The 21,189-nt window shown below is 36.1% G+C and overlaps 1 protein-coding gene across 3 annotated transcripts in view; it reads right to left on the reverse strand.

Moving 5' to 3' along the window:
- SPATA6 (spermatogenesis associated 6) overlaps positions 1-21,189 on the reverse strand; it is a 182,233-nt gene that overhangs the window by 32,997 nt on the left and 128,047 nt on the right. For all 3 annotated transcript variants that reach the window (XM_055402005.2, XM_055402004.2, XM_055402002.2), the window contains one exon: positions 1,754-1,845. In XM_055402005.2, the coding sequence (XP_055257980.1) occupies positions 1,754-1,845 (92 nt within the window). The remainder of the gene's footprint in view (positions 1-1,753; positions 1,846-21,189) is intronic.

The raw sequence follows: 21,189 nt of genomic DNA on the forward strand, positions 1-21,189 counted from the left end.
GTCGTGTCCGACTCTGTGTGACCCCATAGACAGAAGCCCACCAGGCTCCCCCGTCCCTGGGATTCTCCAGGCAAGAACACTGGAGTGGGTTGCCATTTCCTTCTCCAATGTGTGAAAGTGAAAGTGAAGTCGCTCAGTCGTGTCTGACCCCTAGCGATCCCACGGACTGCAGCCTACCAGGTTCCTCCATCCATGGGATTTTCTAGGCAATAGTACTGGAGTGGCTTGCCATTCTCCGCATATAAAATTTTGAAAATCAGACCCTTTATCAGCCCTACTCACTTCTTACCCAAATTAGAATTAATTATGTGGATACAGAACACAAAATTGGAATGCTAATCCATATGACAATAATTTAGGGAATAGAAGTCTAAGTAACAATCAGTTCAGTTCAGTTCAGTCGCTCAGTCGTGTCCGACTCTTTGCGACCCCGTGAATCACAGCACGTCTGTCATCCCCTTCTCCTCCTGCCCCCAATCCCTCCCAGCATCAGACTCTTTTCCAGTGAGTCAACTCTTCACATGAGGTGGCCAAAGTATTGGAGTTTCAGCTTTAGCATCAGTCCTTCCAATGATTACCCAGGATTGATCTCTTTTAGAATGGACTGGTTGGATCTCCTTGCAGTCCAAGGGACTCAAGAGTCTTCTCCAGCACCACAGTTCAAAAGCATCAATTCTTTGGCGACCAGCTTTCTTCACAGTCCATCTCTCACATCCATACATGACCATGGGAAAAACCATAGCCTTGACTAGACGGACCTTGGTTGGCAAAGTAATGTCTCTGCTTTTTAATATGCTAGTAACAATAATAAAAGGTAAAAATTCTTCCTAAGGTATGTACTTTCTTGAACCTTCCTTTTCCTGTTTGGATTACTTCTTCTTCAAACTCACTTAAAATACAAGGAAAGTAGTGTATTCCTCTAAGATTGGGAAGCAGTAATTTTGGACAGGAGTTCACATTTATACTCTGTGTAATGAACACAAGGAAAAGTCCTCACATGTTCATGAAATGCTTACACGAGCCTACCATGGTAAAGATCAGAGATTTCAGTCCATATCCCTGGTTAGCAATAAAACATATTCCACTATCTGGAACTTTTTTCCTTACACTTGTTCAGAAAACTCAGGAAGGTGGAAGACATAGTAATCAGTGGTATTGCATCAATCAGTCATACAGAATACTGACTCAGAGAAATTTAGTTATATAAACTCAAAATTTACACACTCAGTTTTTAACACCACACTTAATGGCAATTAACACAGAGTTTTCAAAAGTCTTCATGAGATTTGTTAGTATAATTCTGTGAAAATTTTATTATTACTACAACATTTCTGAAACTTTAGGCTAGAAGAGCTGAATTTCTCCTACAGTATTGAAAAATAATTTTTAAATTATAATAAGTTAAAATGATTTAGCTTACTTATGGACAAAAATTATGAAACCTGTTGTTTGGATGAGAGTTAATACATCCTGAGATAAATTAGGACTATGTAGATTTGCAAGGCAGCCAAATACACTGTAAATCTTAAGTAGAAAGAAAGGCAATACCATTAACTGACCATATCTGTTTTCACTGAAAATTTTCAGTAATGCAAACATTAAAATATTTTACTAGGATTTTATATAGCTAAAATAAAATATAAATAAGTAAATAAATAAATATATAAATTTGTCACAAATCTTGCAGATTAAAAACAAGGTTATTTTGATACTATGAGAAGATCTCTGTACACTGCGTTAGTCAAGCTCATACCTATACTCTGGGTCACTGTCATAGGCAGAGTCTCTATATAAAAGACCTCTTTTCAGTTCCAGTTCGTCTTCTTTCTCTGGGTCTCGCTCATCCTGAAAAATTTAAAGATTTCCATTAATTTATTTTGTAATTAAAATGACACCCAAGTTTCTTTGGTAATTGTGATCCCCCTCTCCCAATGCAAGAGACTGAATTAAATGCTGAATTTCTTAGGGAAAGAAACAAAAAGGTAAATGAGAATTTATTATTCTGTTAAATAAAACTAATACAGCTTTTTTTCTTTTATAGTATCACTTACACTGCTTATCAAAGACTAGCACACGGTAGATGTTTCCTGCATCAGTGAATGATTAGGAATGGATACTGTGTCAAGATACATAATAAAATGTGCAGCAAGTGACAGTTCACATAGTGCTAAATGGACTCCAAAAAGATTAAACCTACGCCCTGAAAAACTATACAGATGGAAGCATTTAGACATACCTATGACCTCCCAAAGAAGTGACTTAGCTTTATTACTCATATGCCAAAATGCAGTAACAAGCCACGAGAAGCGAAAACAAAACAAAGTAGCTGCAAGCAAAACACATGGCTCCTCCTCCTCCAGGCAGCTTCTTCTTTACTCCTGACAGACCCACTCAAAGGCAGAAGAAAAAGAATTCTAAAGAGATAGCTTTTTTGGTAAATTATAATTCAGTATCAAATATCTTTCTCAACTATCGAATAATACCCTTATTCTGCAGTCAAATAGGAACAGAAATAGAACTGATGGTAAAGGAACTAGTAAGCACAAATAGACTGTTACAGGATTAGTATTAATATGGTGTTCATTCATTTATGTAAGAAATTTGTTGAATAAAGATTATGAAGAAAAATGATTTAAAAAATTTGGTGATGGCATGAAATTAATTGGGAAGAGAGCATTCAGTTAAAAAGAGAGTACGGACTTCACTGATGGTCCAGTGATTAAGAATCCACTTTGCAGTGCAGGGGATGCAGGTTCAATCCCTGGTCAGGGAACTAAGATCCCACATGCTGTGGAGCAACTAAGCCCACGTGCCACAACTAGTGAACCGGCATGCTCCAGAGCTCATGCACCTCAACTCCAGAGCCCGCATTCTGCAGCAACTGAAGCCCATGTGCTCTGGAGCCTGTGTGCCACAACTAGAGAGCCTACATGCCACAACTACTGAAGCCCTGGGCACTCTGGAGCCCACACATCACAACTAGAGAGTCTGTGGGAGGCTAGATCCAGCATGACACTACAAAGATTCTGCATGCCGCAACTAAGACCCAACACAGCCAGACGAATAAGTTAATAATGTAAGCAATAAATACTAGAACAAGTTTAAAAATCACAGAAACATGTATTTAGAATTATTATAACTTCCAGGTGAACTGAGCACTTTACCATTATGAAGTAACTCCATTTATTTCTATTAATGCTTTTTCCCCTGACATTTTTTGGTTTACTTTTAATCTAGCTATAATAGTGCTTGGATGATAAGTATTTGTACTTTTACTTTCAACTTTTCCTTGTTATCATATATGTATCTTTTTCTTAAATACTATATAGATAGATGTTGCTTACTTTTGTCCAGTCTGATAAATCAATGAAGAAGAGTATATACTATATTAACATCACAGAAAATGTTATTGCCAGTAGTGAGTACAAAAACACTACAAAAGAAAGTGCAAGAAATAAAAGAAAAAATGTTTACTCATTTCTAGATTATATAATAAATGATATCAGAAATAAAATCAATATTCCTTGTTTAATTTTGTCAATACAGTTGAAGAAAATTTTTGACCAGAAGTAATAAAAATGTAGATTGAATTTTTAAAGTTTTTGTATGAAAAATTACAGAACTGCCTTCAAGATCTGAATCTCAAATATTCATTAAATACCCCTGTTTTGAGCTTAGGAGAGACGGGTTCAATTCCAGGGTCAGGAAGATCCCCTGGAGAAGGGAATGGCAACCCACTCCAGTATTCTTGCCTGGAGAATCTCATGGACAGAAGAGCCTGGTGGGATACAGTCTATGGGGTCACAAAGAGTTGGACATGACTGAATGACTGAACATATACACCACACTTACTATCCTAGACTCTGAGGACAGAAAGATGATTAAGACATGGTTTCTGCATATACATAAAATAAGATCAGTTTATTCTGTGAATATATATGAGTAGAATAGATCGACAGGTAGAATTATTATGAGATACAATAAAGGACAAAATGGAGAAGACCTTTCTAATAAATAGAGCATTCTACCAGAATGGCTGTCTTAAGAGGGAGTAAGATCACAGTCACTAAAGCTATTCCTATAGAGCACTGATACCTATCTAGAACCAAGGAGTTCAGGGAAGGAAATTCTGCCCCAGGAAACAAAAAGACTATACGACCTTCATGGACATTCTTCTCAAATTTTAAGACTGTATTTTGGGACATCTATTATATATATTCAAACACATACATATCTCTTACAAGCATCCTTATCGGCTTTTTAAAAAGACTAAATTGTGAAAAAGCAAAGAGGCAACAAACAACATGCTTTATCCAAAGCTATTAACTATGAGTAATGCAAGTATTTGAAGAGATGTATCAGTCTCATTAATGGCAGAAAAATTCAGTTCTGGGGCATGGTGGAGGGATTCCCTTCTTATTCCTCATCAACGTTCCCATTTGCCCACATGTAAACACAGATGAATGACACCAATATTTGCTGAGTTCCTTTAAGGTATCAAGGACTGAATTAGGTACTTCTCATACAAATATCTTCTAAGCTTCAATAACCTTATAAAAAAGGCACTGAAACTTGGAAAAATTAATAACTTACCCAAAGATTCAAGTTATTAAGTGGCAGAGCTGGAATTTAAACCCAGATAATTTACATTATCTTGTCTGCTACAATGCAAATTAGTTGGGCTATAAAATAAAAATCTCCATTCTAAGCCATTAGATTATTCCCCTATATGAAAATTAAGCTCAAAGTCTTTCAGCTAATATCTATTCAGTTAGTTTTTTAAGAGGGTATTCTGTAATAATTTAACCCAGAAGAAACTTTTTCAGGAATTCCATGAAGAAAAATTTTTCTTTCAGCAAAAGTCATTAATAAAATGACATTTTATTAAAAGAAGCCGTGGGTAAACTGGCAGTAAGTTAAAGATTCTCTTAAGGTTCCCATCATTGATGATCACTATCTTATACATGCAACTGACATCATACTTGGAACAACCCTGGAACAAAGAAATAAAAGGTATCTACTCATGCTTGCAAACTGAAAAACTTAGGACAAAAGAAATTCAACACTCTAAGATAAAGCCACAACTTAAAAGGTAGTCATCTCACTCATTAAATAATATTAAATAAAATATACACCTGTCATTCTCAAATGAAATTCTCACATATAGTTAAAATACCTACAAGATGCTTTCTTGCTATCAAATTCAAAACATTATTTATAATGAATTGTGTACAAGGAAAAGAATTAAAATAGAATTTAACTATTGGTTCTAATTTGCATTATCACCCCGGACAATTAATGGAGTTAAATTCCTAAATCATAATACAGAGAAAATTTAGTTAGGGTTGTTCAAGGTCACAAGGATAAGAAGGTGCAGAGCTGGCCCTGAACCAGGTTTTTCTAATTCTATAAACTGCTTTATATTGTAAGTATAATAGAGGATAACAAATTCTAAAGGGAAGACCACTTAAAAGAACACTTAAGTGCTAACTTTGACATATTTCTGGAGGCAGAGTGTGGAAAAGCATGTAATGGTTAATTTTATGTCAAACTGGATCAGCCCTGGGCCCCAGATATTTGGTTAAACATTATTATCTGTGGGTCTTTTATGTCTGAGATTAACATTTATTTTTTTCTTTAATATATAATTTTATTTCCGGTTATAGAAACAAATGCTAAGAGGAGAAACAAAATATCCCAGTCCACATACAACAATAGATAAAAGAACAGTTAAAATAATGAAACACAAAAAGGTAGAAATTTTAAACACTGTTAAAGCTTTAAAACATTAACATCTGGTACAATTAGAAATCACATTCAGATCTCAAACTTTTTTTTAAAAAAGTATGACTGCCTATTAAAAAGAAAATAAAACCTACATCCCATTTGAAATGAAAACATAGGCTAGCTCAGCTGCAGTGGGTTTCCCTCTGCCCAGGTGCCGAGGTGTGTGAGTCCCTCCTGGGTGCCCCAGAGGCCAGAGATTCCACATGCAAATGGTGAAACACTCCCACCCATTCCCAGGACTCTACAGGACTCCGCTTTTTAAAGCGCCGATGATTAAACATAATGTGAAAAATAGTCACCATAAAAAAAAAACAAAAAACCACCTCAGCCCCCTATCAACATCCCTCCCCCACAAATGATCTTTACAGGAAAATTCTCAGTCAGATAAGAAAACACAATTCGTGCTGGGTTTATCCCTTGCCCATGTGCATCCAGCTGCCTGGGGTCAGAGTCGGAGTGCAAGCGATAATCAGGGATGCACTTTCGTCTCTCCTCCCCACCCCTGTCCTGAAGCAGAAATCAAGCTGGGTCAGTAGCCCTTGACTATGTACCCAGAAAGCCCATCTTGGAAGGAAGCTGGAAGAGGAGGAGAGAGGGACCAGACTTAAAAAGTGTTTGATTTTTAAATCCTATTTTTACTTATTAAAAAAACTTTTTTGGACAAGTTAACCCAGAAATTTAGAGGCTATGGTCTTATGAGTCCACAGACCTGGTTGAATATCCTTTAGGCCAGTTAATGCACAAAAATTCCCTTTTGGAGTCACAGGCCTCGTTGAAATTAACATTTAAATCATTGGATTTTGAATAAAGCAAACTGATCTCCATAATATGGGTGGGCCTCATCTAGTCAGCTGAAGGCCTTAATAGAACAAAGACTGACCTCCCTTCAAGAAGAAATTCCACCAGCAGACTGCCTTTGGATTTGAACTATAAACTCTCTGCTGAGTATCCACCTGAATGACCATCAGACTAAACCTCTGCAATCACATGAACCAATTCTTTAAAATTTTTCTCTCTCTGTTATACACCCACACACAGACACCCCTCCTGTTTCTTCTGTTTCTCTGGAGAATCCTAATAAAAATAAGAATGAGAAACTCCTGATGCATATTACTTGGAGTCTTTAGCACCTCATTTTCAACAACGGACAGTACAATCAGGCAGAAGATGAACAAGTAAACAGAAGACCTGATCAACACTATAAACCAGCAAGACCTAACAGACATCTACTGAACACTCTATCAGACAACAGAATATACATTCTTCTCAAACACATAGGGAATTCTCCAAAAGAGATCCTATTATGTTAGACCCTAAAATGAGGCTCAAAAAATTCAAAAGGACTAAAATCATGCAACGGAGAAGGCAATGGCAAGCCACTCCAGTACTACTGCCTAGAAAATCCCATGGATGGAGGAGCCTGGTAGGCTGCAGTCCGTGGGGTCGCTAAGGGTCGGACACGACTGAGCGACTTCACTTTCACTTTTCACTTTAACACGTTGGAGAAGGAAATGGCAACCCACTCCAGTGTTCTTGCCCGGAGAATCCCAGGGACGGGGGAGCCTGGTGGGCTTCCGTCTATGGGGTCACACAGAGTCGGACACGACTGAAGTGACTTAGTAGCAGCAGCAGCAAAATCATGCAAAGATTTTTCTGGCCACAATAATTAGCTAATTAAATCCATTATTAAGAACTGTTAAAGATGGGCTTATTTAAAACATTTAAGAAATAAATAATCTTACAAAGACTCTTTCAGAGAATGGTTGGTAATATTTTCCAACTCATTTTTATGAGGCAAGCAAAACCCTGAGGAGGTGACCACAAGATAGGAAACTTACATACCAAGCACTATCACTAATTTAGATGGATGACCCAGAGGAAGGATAAAGGGAGGAGGGAGGTGGGAGGGGGGCTCAGGAAGGGGAACTCATGTACAACCGGGGCGGATTCATGTCAATGTATGGCAAAACCAACCAATATAATACTGTAAAATAATTAGCCTCCAATAAAAAAAAAAATCCTAGGAAAAATATCAGCAAATTGAACCTAGTGATATGTTTTTTAAGAATTATGACAAGAATTCTGTTCCAAGTATTCAAGTATGATTTAACATCTGAAAATCAAGTAATTTACCATATTAAAGTAAGGAAAAAAAGCATATAATTACCTTAATAGATACAATGTAGTAAAATTCATACATTTTAATTTAAATCTCTTAGGAGATAAGGAATATAAGAAACTTTTGTAACCTGACAAAGCATGCTCACAAAAAATCTACATAAATCATCATACACAATGTTCAATAATGATAGAAAGCTTTCTTTGGATGGCAAATAAGCCAAGATGCCTTTTCTATCACCACTTCTATTGGATACTGGAAACCCTAGAAGTGTAATAACGCAAAGATAAATAAATAAAAGAAATAAAGATTAAAGAGGAAGAAATAAAATGTCATTATTTTCAGATTTTATGATTACATATAAAAATATTCAAAATCTACCATCTATTAACATTAATATGTGAATGTAAGGTCATCACTGGATATAAGATAACTATACAAAAATCTATTCTAAGAAATCATCATACCAAGAATTAATAGACAACAGCATTTTAAAAGATACAATTTATAATAACATAAATATCAAACATCCAGAAATAAATCTATTGAAATACATGTAAGTCTTCTAAAATAAAAACTATGACAAAATTAGAAGAAATTAAAGATCTAAATTTATTTTTTAAAGTCACCATCTTTATGAATTAGAAGACTCAATACTGGTAAGATATCAGTTCTCCTCTAATCAAAGCACAGATTTAATGTAATCCCAATCAAAATCCTAGCAGGGTTTTTAAAACTGACAAGTTGACACTGGAATGCAGATAAAAATACAAAGAACCAAGAATAATCATAGCAATCTGCAAGAAAGAATAAAGCTAATGGACTTATGCCATAGGATATCAAGTTATTATAAACTTACAGAAATTGAGAAAGTATGGTATTAATACAAAATTAGACAATTAAATCAATTAAATAGAAGAAAATTCAGAAACAGACTTATGTATCTAAACTCCCAATGGAACAGAATCCAGGACTATCTCCAAGAACTTACAGTGAGGAAAAGAACGGCTGTTTAAAGAAAGATGCTGGATCATAATCATATGAGGATAAAATGAACCTTGATCCAAATCTCACATTATACATACAAATCAAATCCACATGCATTGCTGATTTAACGTGAAAGGCAACATGATTAAAGATTTCATAAATAGGAGAATATTTTTAGAACCACGGTTAGCCAAAGTTTTCTTACATGGGGTAAAGCAAGTGCTAACCAAAGCATTAACCAATGTAACAATGCAACTGAGTTACATTAAATTAAGAACTTGTATTTCCAAAAGGACTCTCATTAAGAAAACAAATATTCAAGTTACAGATTGAAATATATTCATAATATAAAACATGCCCATCAGAAAATGTCCAGGAATGAAAATAAAAGACCTTAAGAGACACATGGCAAACAGAAAACAAGTCTAATGTGTCTAATGTGTGCTCTTTGAGAAGCTTTATAAATGTCAAACAAGAAATACAAAGAAAACCACACATAAGTGTATAATATTTAACTGCTAAAAATAAATGACAAAGAAAAAATATTTTAAGAATTGCCAGAGAAGGGAATTCCAGGAAGATGTTAGTGGCACTGTGGTGGGTAGAATAATGGTTCCCAGTGATATCCAAGCCTTAATTCCCAGAACCAGTTATTATATTACTGCAGATTGTGCAGATTTCATTAAGGTTAAGGATCTTGATAAGAGGAGATTACCTTGCATTATTTGGGTGGGCCAACGCTTACTCCTTGGAAGGAAAGTTATGACCAACCTTGATAGTATATTAAAAAGCAGAGACATTACTTTGCCAACAAAGGTCCGTCTAGTCAAGGCTATGGTTTTTCCCGTGGTCATGTATGGATGTGAGAGTTGGACTGTGAAGAAAGGTGATCACCAAAGAATTGATGCTTTTGAACTGTGGTGTTGGAGAAGACTCTTGAGAGTCCCTTGGATTGCAAGGAGATCTAACCAGTCCATTCTAAGGGAGATCAATCCTGGGTGTTCATTGGAAGGACTGATGTTAAAGCTGGAACTGCAATACTTTGGCCACCTCATGCGACGAGTTGACTACTAGAAAAGACTCTGATGCTGGGAAAGGTTGGGGGCGGGAGGAGAAAGGGAGGACAGAGAATGAGATGGTTGGATGGCATCACCGACTCTGTGGACATGAGTTTGAGTGAACTCTGGGAGTTGGTGATGGACAGGGAGGCCTGGCGTGCTGTGATTCATGGGGTCGCGGAGAGTCAGACATGACTGAGCGACTGAACTGAACTGAACTGAATCTAATCAATCATATGTGAGAGTTGGACCCTATAGAAGGCTGAGAGTCCCTTGGACTGCAAGGAGATCAAACCAATCAATCTGAAAGGAAATCAACTCTGAATATTCACTGGAAGGAGTGATGCTGAAGCTGAAGCCCCAATATTTTGGCCACCTGAGGTGAGGAGCCGACAGTCTTTTCTCAATTGGATGAGACTCTGGTACTGGGAAAGATTAAGGGCAGGAGAAGAAGAGGATGACAGAAAATGAGATGGTTGGATGGCATCGCTGACTCAGTGGATATGAGTTTGAGCAAACTCTGGGAGATGGTGAAGCACAGGGAAAGCCTGGTGTGCTGCAGTCTGTGGGGGTCACAAAGAGTTGGACACGACCTAGCAACTGAACAACAACAATGTAATCAAATGAGTTGTTAAAAGCAGAGAAACCTTTTGTGCTATGGTAAGACAGAAGGAGATGTGACTAAGAACAAGGGTCAGGGAGATGGAATTGTTGCTGGCTTTGCAAATGGAGGAAAGTGGCCACAAGCCAAGAAATGTGGGTGGTTGCCAGAAGCTGGGAATAGTAAGGAAATGGGTCCTCCCCTGGAAATTCTAGAAAGAAAACAGATACCTTGATTTTGGCCCCATAAGACCCATTTTAACACTCAGGTCTACAGAAATGTAAGATAATTAATTTCAGTCACCAAATTTATGATAATTTGTTATGGCAGTAAGAAAAAACAAATATACAGAGGTATAAATCACCTCGTAAGAATATATAGAAGTTGTTTTGAGATTAGATGGAATAATTCATGGCAGACCATTGCTCTTGCTAAAAACTAGAAAAGTCAGAAAAAATAAAAATTTACATTTTTTAAACATATTAGAAAGGTGCAGAAACAATGAAGACTAGAGATACAAAAATTTCAGAGGAGAGAATCTTTCAAAAGTGGTCTATACCTCTATTTTTCCTCAAAGCACTTAAACATTCTGAGCATGGACAAGAGGTGAAGAATCAGGGCTTATATTATGACAAGGGTCATTGCTGTGACACAGATAAACTAACAAAGTTTTTGAAGGTTATAGGGAAATGGAGTGATGAAACTAGTGATGAAACTGACATACAGCCAGTTTCTCAATCATGACATCTATTGATTTATAAAGCTGCACGGGACTGCTAGGTAGATAACGCAAATGTATCGAAAGGTAGAGCAGATATTAGTGCACTCTTACGGTGCTTAAGAAATAAAGATATACTAGAGCAAGAAGCCTTGAAAATACAAGAAGCAAAATCCATAGAAGTAATATTGACACTTGAGGAACTGTATTCTTAACCTGAAAACTCAACAATCTGGACTAGTGAGGATAAAAAAACTTGGTCCTGGCTCAAGCAAAGGTTATTTCTGGGGGACAGAGCACTGAGCAGAATTGTTTTGTGAAACATACTAGGCTAGAGAGGTAAAACTGAAGACTTGAAGAGCCTCAAACACAGAAAAGGTCCTTATCAAGGTATTTACTAAATTTTGAAGGTGTGCTAGGTATAAATCAAGTAACTCCAAAATAACAAAAGAGTTTCACTCAAAAGCTCAGTTGGGGGAAAGAAAAACCACAGTGGGCCAATTTGAGAACAGTAACTGAAATTGGAAAAAGTTTTCCTACTTCCATAGTGATGAGTACAAATGGTTTACAGTAAATTCTGAAGGGGCTGGAGCAGTCTGGGATCCATTAAATCTCAAAACTAACATCCCGAAGTCACCTGTCAAGATAAAACTTTACACTGAATAAAAACATCTGTGAAAAGAATCTAAATTGATCAGGGAAATAAAATTAAAATAAGAAAATTCTATATAAAAGTTGGAAAGAGAAAGTCAGGAAATCTAAATTGCCATATTTTCAAACAAATGACCAAAACAGAAAAAAAAAAAGAGCTCTCAAGCTACAAAGTTAGAAAAGTAAATCTAAATCATAGGTCCTTTCTAAAATTTAAGGAAAAAATAAATTTCCACACACACAAATCATAAGTTGGTTAAGTTTCATAAAGTTTTTTAAGAGGGGGAAAAAAGACTAAATAAGGAGCCCTCGACAAAAGCATGCCAAGAAAGATATGTTCGCAAAACAGATCAAAAATGTATTAAATTATCTATGCCCTCATGACAAGACAGTTGACTTACCAAGAGTAAGTGGTTTTACAGGAGAACACCACAGAAACTTCTACATCTTTTATGATCTAGCCTTGGAAGTCATACATTATAATTTCTGGAACAGTCTGTTGTTTACACAGATCAGCCCTATTCATGCACAGTGGGAGGAAATTACACATTAATTACTTATACACAGAACTAACAATAATTGAAGGATAGAAGGGACAGAGTATAGTATATCATATGCTCTATCAAAAGGCAGGTAAATACAATTATTAAAAAATAGATGAGTTAAAAATGTGGAAGGCATATGTTTAAAAAAAAATTAACTGTTTTTGGGTCATCTTTGATGGTAGTTTGTTGTTTTTGTCCTGAGAACCTTTTACTAATAAAGCAAACGAGGATTTGGGTCATATTCTTTTTATATTGAATATTTTATCTTATATATATGTATATTTTTATATTCTCTGGTATCTTTGAGAAATGAGACTTGATGTGGAAAAAAAGGAGACATATATAAGATATATTGCATTGGCCATAATGCTTGTTTGTTACAGAAAAAATCCTGACCAAACTTTCTGGCCAACCCAAGAAGTTAAGAGGAGGAATTTGTGATCCTAATTTAGAATCTGAATATATGAGGTATCATTTGTTTAAAAATATGTCTTTCCTAGTTCTGCCTGTTGAAAAGACCTAAAAAACAATGACCAATTCTGTAGCATGAACACCACTAGTACACAAGTTTTGTTCTGAAAATATAACTGCCCATCAAAACAAACCAGAATTTCTTAGAGAAATGGCTGCCATCAGATCTAGGTGAGTAAATGTGCAAGACAAGCCTGGAACTGTTACAGCCTACCAAGGTCATGTCCAAAAGACTTGAGAGCCAACATGAAGAGCTTCCCATTGCTCAAAGTTACGCTCATTAAATACTGTAACTCCATTCATATGCATTAATCACATATAATGTAATTATACACATATGTGTGTGTGTGTATATATATATGTGATTAATGCATATGAATGGAGTTACAGTATTTAATGAGTGTAACTGTATAATCCAAAATACACAAAGCTCAAATTGTTAGAACAGGGAAATTAAAATAGGCAAATTACAATGGGAGATTTTCAAAAACTGTTCTCTCAGTATCTGACAGAATTAACAGACAAGAAAAAATCAGTAAGGGTAAAGAATAACTGAACCATATTAACAAACCTGACCCAGTTGTCAGACAGCACACTAAACGCAACAAAAACAGATATTATGTGTTTTTTTCTAAAATATACTTGGAAGAAAAATGGACCACATATTGAGCATAAAAGAGGTCTCAAAAGTTTCAGAAGACTGAAAACTCACGTGTACTCAAGCTACAGTAGAATGAAGCAAAAATTTTTTAAAAAAGAAAAAACAGACTCCTCCCACACCAAAAATGTTTGGGAATCTAGCAATATACTTTTAAATATCCCCAGGATAAAAGAAAAATTACAATGGAAATGGTAGCAAAAATATGACATTGCTTAGATCGGTATGAAATCTATAGTTTTAATTAAATACGTGTATACAATAGGAAAAAGCCTAAATTTCATGATGTGAATAGTCAGTGAAAGTTTCTAAGAGAAAGAACAGCAAATTAACTCCAAAGAAAGAAGGAAATGATATAGACCAAAAATTAATAATGTAGGAAAAATATAGACAACAGAGCCAATAAAACCAAAAGTTGATTTTTCAGGGGAAAAAAATAACAAATCTCATTATTCCTTTGTGAGACTGACTTCTCATTTGCTTATAATAATCTCCAATTTATTATCATCATAGAAAAGTGATTTAAAAAATAGCAAACATTATTAAATACTTTCTATATGCCTGTGCCATGCTAAATATGTTATATATACCAATTCTACTCATACAAGAAACCTATCAGGAAACTGGACTATAACAGTACTTGCTAAACAGACTGTTTCCAGACAGAGCCTCCATAAAACACACAGTCCTAGTTGCAGGCATACAGGAGCAATTTATTAAATTTGTTAAACTTACCATTCAACTTCAAAATTTTAATATTTAAACCATACTATTCCCTGGAAAATCATATACCCTTCTTGATTTATTCTTTCATTATATTATTTTCACAAATCTCACTCTAAATTGTCATTCTTTCCACAAGCCAACTGACTACTTAATGCTATCAAATTCATTTCCTAAGAAAAACACTGATTATACACTGTTCACACAAGAAGAGGTTGCCAGTTAGCAGTGGGTATATGTGCTTTGTTTGGCCCACAAAATGCTTTGTTTTAATGTGAATTAAAGACAACAAATTTATATAAAAATGAATACTTTAAAAAAATAATTGGAAGATCTGGCAACATTGTGCCTGAATTCCTATATGGCAACACTTTTATCTAGAGCTGAGTAGTGGTTTTCTTGTCCAGAGAGGTAGCAGACTTTCTCTATAGGTCAAACTACTCAACACCTACCCTAACCCTTGAATGCATCTAACTTCATGACTCCTGGATTTCAGGATAAAGTCTATGCTTCCTGTTCTGTTTTTCCCACAATTTGGCCCAACAAGAACCTTCTACTTCAACTGGATTATACCTCACAATTTCCAGAATGAGTTTTATGTAAAAACATGAATTTCTAGACAGTATAGGCTGATAGGATTACATCACTCTCTTATTTGTGCCAAAAGGCACCGGAAACGGGTTCAGATGCTGTAACAGAAGGACTTAGGTCTTTGTGGAAATGATTTTAGATTTTCTTGAAAACATGTTTAAGTCAAAATGTCGAGAGTCTTCTCCTTACTCAACTGGGTTTTATTTCCAACGGGATCTTTCATGATCACTAACTTCCATTAGCTTTTTTGAGATGGGTTCTCTTCATTTATAAATGATTGTCAAATTTCTGATACAATATGTTTTACTCTCTTCTGTACTAATAAAACATTTAAGGATTTATGAAGGACCTTTTTACTGCCCCAGAAGAGGTTGACATTTAAATTCTTTGTGAAATAAAAACTTTTTATTTTTTACTTTTAAAATTCTTTGTGATGTAATTTTAAAAAAACACCAAAAACTCTCATGTTTGTATTCAAGATGGTATAGCTTTGTCTGTGAGTATCTTTCAGACAGGACCAACATGGCCTGATCTGTCTTTAGGGAGTGTGTTTTAGGGTACAGTTTGCAATGTGTGTCTCTGGTATGTTGCTGTTTATTTCTGAACATGGATCTTGTGTTTGCATGTTTTCACATGTTTATGCTTAGGCATATTGTTAGATATATGTATAAGATTGTATGTATTCTTAGAGCTTAGTGTTCAAGATCAAAGAGTATTAATATAGATTTAAATCTTGGCTCCCATCACCCTAAGGAGCTATGTGACCTTATATAGAAGTCATAACTTTTCTGAGGCTGTTTCTCATCTATGAAATAGTACTTCTTAATAGTACTCACTTTGTAAAATTATTATGGGGATAAAATGGAAAAATAAATACATGTACGGTGCTTGGCCTATAGTAAATGTTTAATAAAGTTATTATTCCTATGTAACCAATTTCAGTTTTTCTCTGGAAAAACAATAACATTTCCTACTTATGCTTTTTATTCTTATCCTTCACCATATACCGTGCCACACTACTTTTTTAATCTTTCATATTTCTTTTTTAGTTTACAAATAATAACTGAATTACATAAGTTCCTTATGGAAAATTTGATTTCACGAAAATATCCCCAGTGCTTTGCATAGTCCAAGCAACAGAGGATGCAGATACTTGATGAAAATGTTCACTATATACTACAAGAACAGAGGCAAAAAAAATAAGACTAATTTGAAGAGCTTGTGTTCAGACTGCTCTTAATGTAAAACAATTTAAGATACTGAGATTTAGTATACCATGTAAGTCAACATGAGCAACCTTACTGCCTTCCACTCAAGAAAGGCAGGTCACGGACAAAGACAAATTGATTAAAAGAAGTGATGCTAAGGTCTTTTATTTTGAGTAGGAAGGGATTGTGTGTGTGTGTATGTGCATCTATATGTATACTTATATTGCTTTTGCTTAAAGGCATTAAGCAACACTGCTTAAGCAACATTGTGAGTAGTGCCAAGATTCCCTAGGGGAGGTGTGAGTTAACAGCCTACAGCTGTTATTTTCCTTGGGGCATTTGTGAATTCCGAGAACGGAACAAAATGTTGAGAAAAGTATGCTTTGTCACAGATCCACTGTTGGAGGACAAACAAACCAGCAGTGTTTTGGCAGTCTTACTATGTTAGATGGACAAAATTGAAAATCTGAGAGGCCAAAACTCAATGAGACCCTGGGTGCAAAACTGAGTCCACTGTTCCTCAATACACTTGCAGAATATCTGAAACCACACACGGTGAAGGGACAAAAAGCTCAGCAAAAAGTCTCTGAAAAGCAGAAAGAATTTTCTGCTATCTTGCCTGAGAAGAAGAGCGCTATAAATAGTACCTATGAGAACGAAGGGCTTCCCTGGTGGCTCAGAGGTTAAAGCGTCTGCCTCCAATGCGGGAGACCCGGGTTCGATCCCTGGGTCGGGAAGATCCCCTGGAGAAGGAAACGGTAATCCACTCCAGTATTCTTGCCTGGAGAATCCCATGGACGGAGAAGCCTGGTAGGCTACAGTCCACCGGGTCGCATAGAGTCGGACACGACTGAGTGACGGAATGGAACGGAACGGATGAGAACGAAGGGATGTCTCAGGTAGTGCAGTGGTAAAGAATCTGCCTGCCAATGCAGGAGACACAAGAGACCTGAGTTTGCGCCCTGGGTCGGGAAGATCCCTTGGAGTAGGAAATGGCAACCCACTTCAGTATTCTTGCCTGGAAAATTTTACGGACAGAGGAGCCTGGTGGGCTACAGTTCATGGGGGTGCAAAGAGTTGAACATGATTGGGTGGCTGCGCATGTATTCACATGAGCAGGAAGGGGGTCTGTAATCACACCAACTCTCAGGTAAAAGTCAAAAGGACTGAAAATGAAGAACTCAATAGGTTTTAAAAAAAATATTTAAAGAAAAATTGCAAAGATGAAGAGTTCTTGTACACACTTCATCCAAGTTCTCTTAATGTTAACATCTCATATAAGCAGGGTAAATTTTGCAAAACTAAGAAATTAACATTGTATACTATTATCTAGAATACTTTATTTGGATCTCACCAATTTTTTCAATAATGTACTATTTCTGTTCCAGGATCCAAAATAGGATGCTGTGCTGCGTTTAGTTATCGTTTCTCCTTCGTCTCCTCCAATCTGTGATGAGTTTCTGTGCTCGCTCTTTCTCATGATTTTGACATACTAGTCAGCTATTTTGTACAAAGTTTCTCCATTTGGTTTTGTCTGATGTATTCTCACATTTAGGCTAAGGTTATGGGTTTGGAGGAACAATATAACACAGACATGTCCTTCACATCCCCTGATATAAAGGGATACACGCTATCAACATCGGTTATCACTAGTGATGTTAATCTTGATCACTTTGATAATAGGGTGGTGCCATCTGCCAGATTTCTCCACCAAAATTTTGTGCACTCAGTCACTTGTGTCCAACTTTTTGTGACCCCATGGACTGTAATCTGCCAGGCTCCTCTTTCCATGGGATTCTTCTCGGCTAGGATACTGGAGTGGGTTGTCATTTCCTCTTCCAACCCAGGGATCAAATCTCTGTCTCCCGCATTGGCAGGCGATTCTTTACCACTGCGCCACCTAAATTATTATTTATTTTTTCCATGTTCTATTCTTAGACGTAAATCAAGCCCAGCCCAAGAGCAAGAGAAGAATTAAGCTCCGTTTCTTGGAGTGGGCAATATCAACAAATGTTATTTAGGATTCTTCTATAAGGAAGATTGGTCCATTCTCACCATTATTCATTCACTGTTTCACTTACATCAGTGTGGACTCATGGATATTTATTTCATTTTCTGGATTATAATTCAATACTAATGCTATTTATCTTGTTGCTCAAACTGTTCAATAAATGGACAGTTGGGGGGGCTCATTCAGGTTGCTCCTGTGTCCTTTAGATATGCCCCTATTCCTCTTACATTTTGAACAATCATCACTTTCCATATTGTAAGATGTTCCAGGCTCTACCCCGAGAATTAACTATTGCTCCAAGAAAAAAGGCCTGTTGATTTTCATAGAAAATAAATATTCAGAAATAATAGGTATTAGATCTGGGAGCTGGGTATGCTTATTGCTATCAGGTTGTCACTCCCTCTAGGCCCTTTCAAAGAAAGGATAAAGACAGGAAAATAAGTGAGTATACTAACACATGTATAATACTCAAATCTATAACTCTGAATTAATCTATCTGTATATATTAAAAGAAACATGAATTAAAATTGCCATCTCAGACTCTAATCCAGCTTCACAGAGTTCATTCTAGCTTTATCCATCTTGTTTCTTTATAACTTCTTTTTCTGACAATGAGAAACCTGGTTATTTTAGCCACAATTTATTTACTTATTTGTCCAACTCTCATATAAATGTAAAGCATTTTCAGAATTGTTAATCGATATCACTGTGTAAAACACATTTATCTACTAGAGCAAAGGTTGCCAAACAGCTCCGAGGGCAATTCTGGCCCTTTGCCTGCTTTGGTATGACTGATATCTGAGAGTAATTTTTATATTCTTAAATGACTAGGTGGAGGAAGACAGAATATTTCATGAAAATTTCATGGAATTCACATTTTAGTGCACATGGAAGTTTTACTGGAACACAGTCATGATCATTTGTTTATGTGTTGTCTATGACTGCTTTTGTGCTCTATCAGTAGAGTTGAGGAGTTCTGACAGAGGTCCCACAGCATACACGAAGAAAATAATTATTATCTGGCTCTTTCCAGAAAAAGTTTTGTAATTTCCAAATAAGAATACAGTGATCACGTAGTTCTTCTTGACTTTAGCTTTACAGTATCCAGCCAAAACACTATATTCCAAAGTAATTTAGATAAGCTAATTTAAAGACAAGTCTTGTAATTTTAATACTGCTAGTTCATTATAATCTATATTAAATCTTCAAGAGTCAACATCACACTTCAAATTTTTATATAATAAATTTAACTCTTCCTAATGTATATTAGAAGAGTAAAATATTCTGTCGCCCCCTCACCAAGTCATGTAAAAATATAAAAATTACTCTCAGCCATCAGCCATTTTCCTAGGAGCTTTGACAAATGCATTAAGTCATGTGTCAGTCACACCAGTATATTAATCAATGCCTGCATCCTAAAAGTTCCCGTGAAGCGAGTTTATTTGCAGTTAACAGCTTTTGTGTCTCCTAACCTTTGCTATTTTAACAATGTCATATAAATAAAATCATACAATGTGTAGCTTTAGGGTTCTGGCTTTTGTCATTTAGCAAACTAAATTTAAGATTCATCATGTAACATGCATTAATAGCTTACTCTTTTTTATTGCTGAATTATATTCCATCGAATGGCTGTACCATGGTTTGTTCACGGTTCACAATGAAAGAACATGCTATTTTTGGAAATGATGAATAAAGTTTCTATAAACATTCATAGACAGGTTTCTGTGTGAAGATACGCTTCAGTTCACTTGGGTAAATAGCTAAGAGAAGGACTGCTGGGTCATACGGCAAGTGTATGTTTAAACTTACACAAATCTACCTTCAAACTGTTCTCAAGAGTGGCTGTAAGTCTGAGCATTCCCACCAGCATTAAATGATAGCTCCTGTTGTTCCATATCCTTGACAGTATTTTGGAGGTTTCTTTTTAGGGAGGCACTGGGGGGTAGTTTCGTTTAACAAATTCTAATACGTAATAGTATCTCAGGTTATGTTAATTTGCATTTCTATAATGACTACTGAGCATCTTTTCATATGCTAACTGGATAAAATGTCTGTTCAGATCATTTGCCTAGTTTTAATTTTACTTATTTTTTTATTGCTGAGCCTGAAGAGTTGTTTTATATATTTTAGTTTTGGATACAAGTCCTTAATTATATATGTGATTTACAAATATTTTTATTCAGACAAGGGTTAATCTTTCTATTCTCTTAACAGTGTCTTCATAGAGCAAATAATTTTAATAACATTTATCAATAACTTGCTTTTTCCTTTATAGGGCTTCCCTGGTGGTTCATATGGCAAAGAATATGTCTGCAATGCTGGAGACCCGGGTTTGATCCCTGGATCAGGAAGATTGTCTGCAGAAGGAAATGTCAACCCAGCAGGTCAGGAAGCAACAGTCAGAACTGGACATGGAACAACAGATTGGTTCCAAATAGGAAAAGGAGTATGTCAAGGCTGTATATTGTCACCCTGCTTATTTAACTTATACGCAGAGTACATCATGAGGAACGCTGGGCTGGAAGAAGCAAAAGCTGGAATAAAGATTGCTGGGAGAAATATCAATAAACTCAGATATGCAGATGACACCACCCTTATGGCAGAAAGTGAAGAGGAACTCAAAAGCCTCTTCATGAAAGTGAAAGAGGAGGGTGAAAAAGTTGGCTTGAAGCTCAACATTCAGAAAACCAAGATCTTGGCATCTGGTCCCATCACTTCATGGGAAATAGATGGGGAAACAGTGGAAACAGTGTCAGACTTTATTTTTTGGGCTCCAAAATCACTGCGGATGCTGATTGCAGCCATGAAATTAAAAGAAGCTTACTCCTTGGAAGGAAAGTTATGACCAACCTAGATAGCATATTAAAAAGCAGAGACATTACTTTGCCAACCAAGGTCCGTCTAGTCAAGGCTATGGTTTTTCCCGTGGTCATGTATGGATGTGAGAGTTGGACTGTGAAGAAAGCTGATCACCGAAGAATTGATGCTTTTGAACTGTGGTCTTGGAGAAGACTCTTGAGAGTCCCTTGGACTGCAAGGAGATCCAACCAGTCCATTCTAA

Source organism: Moschus berezovskii, chromosome 4, assembly GCF_049115385.1.
Source record: "Moschus berezovskii isolate FMDL1 chromosome 4, NW_MosBer_1.0, whole genome shotgun sequence".
In the NCBI taxonomy this organism is placed as follows: domain Eukaryota; kingdom Metazoa; phylum Chordata; class Mammalia; order Artiodactyla; family Moschidae; genus Moschus; species Moschus berezovskii.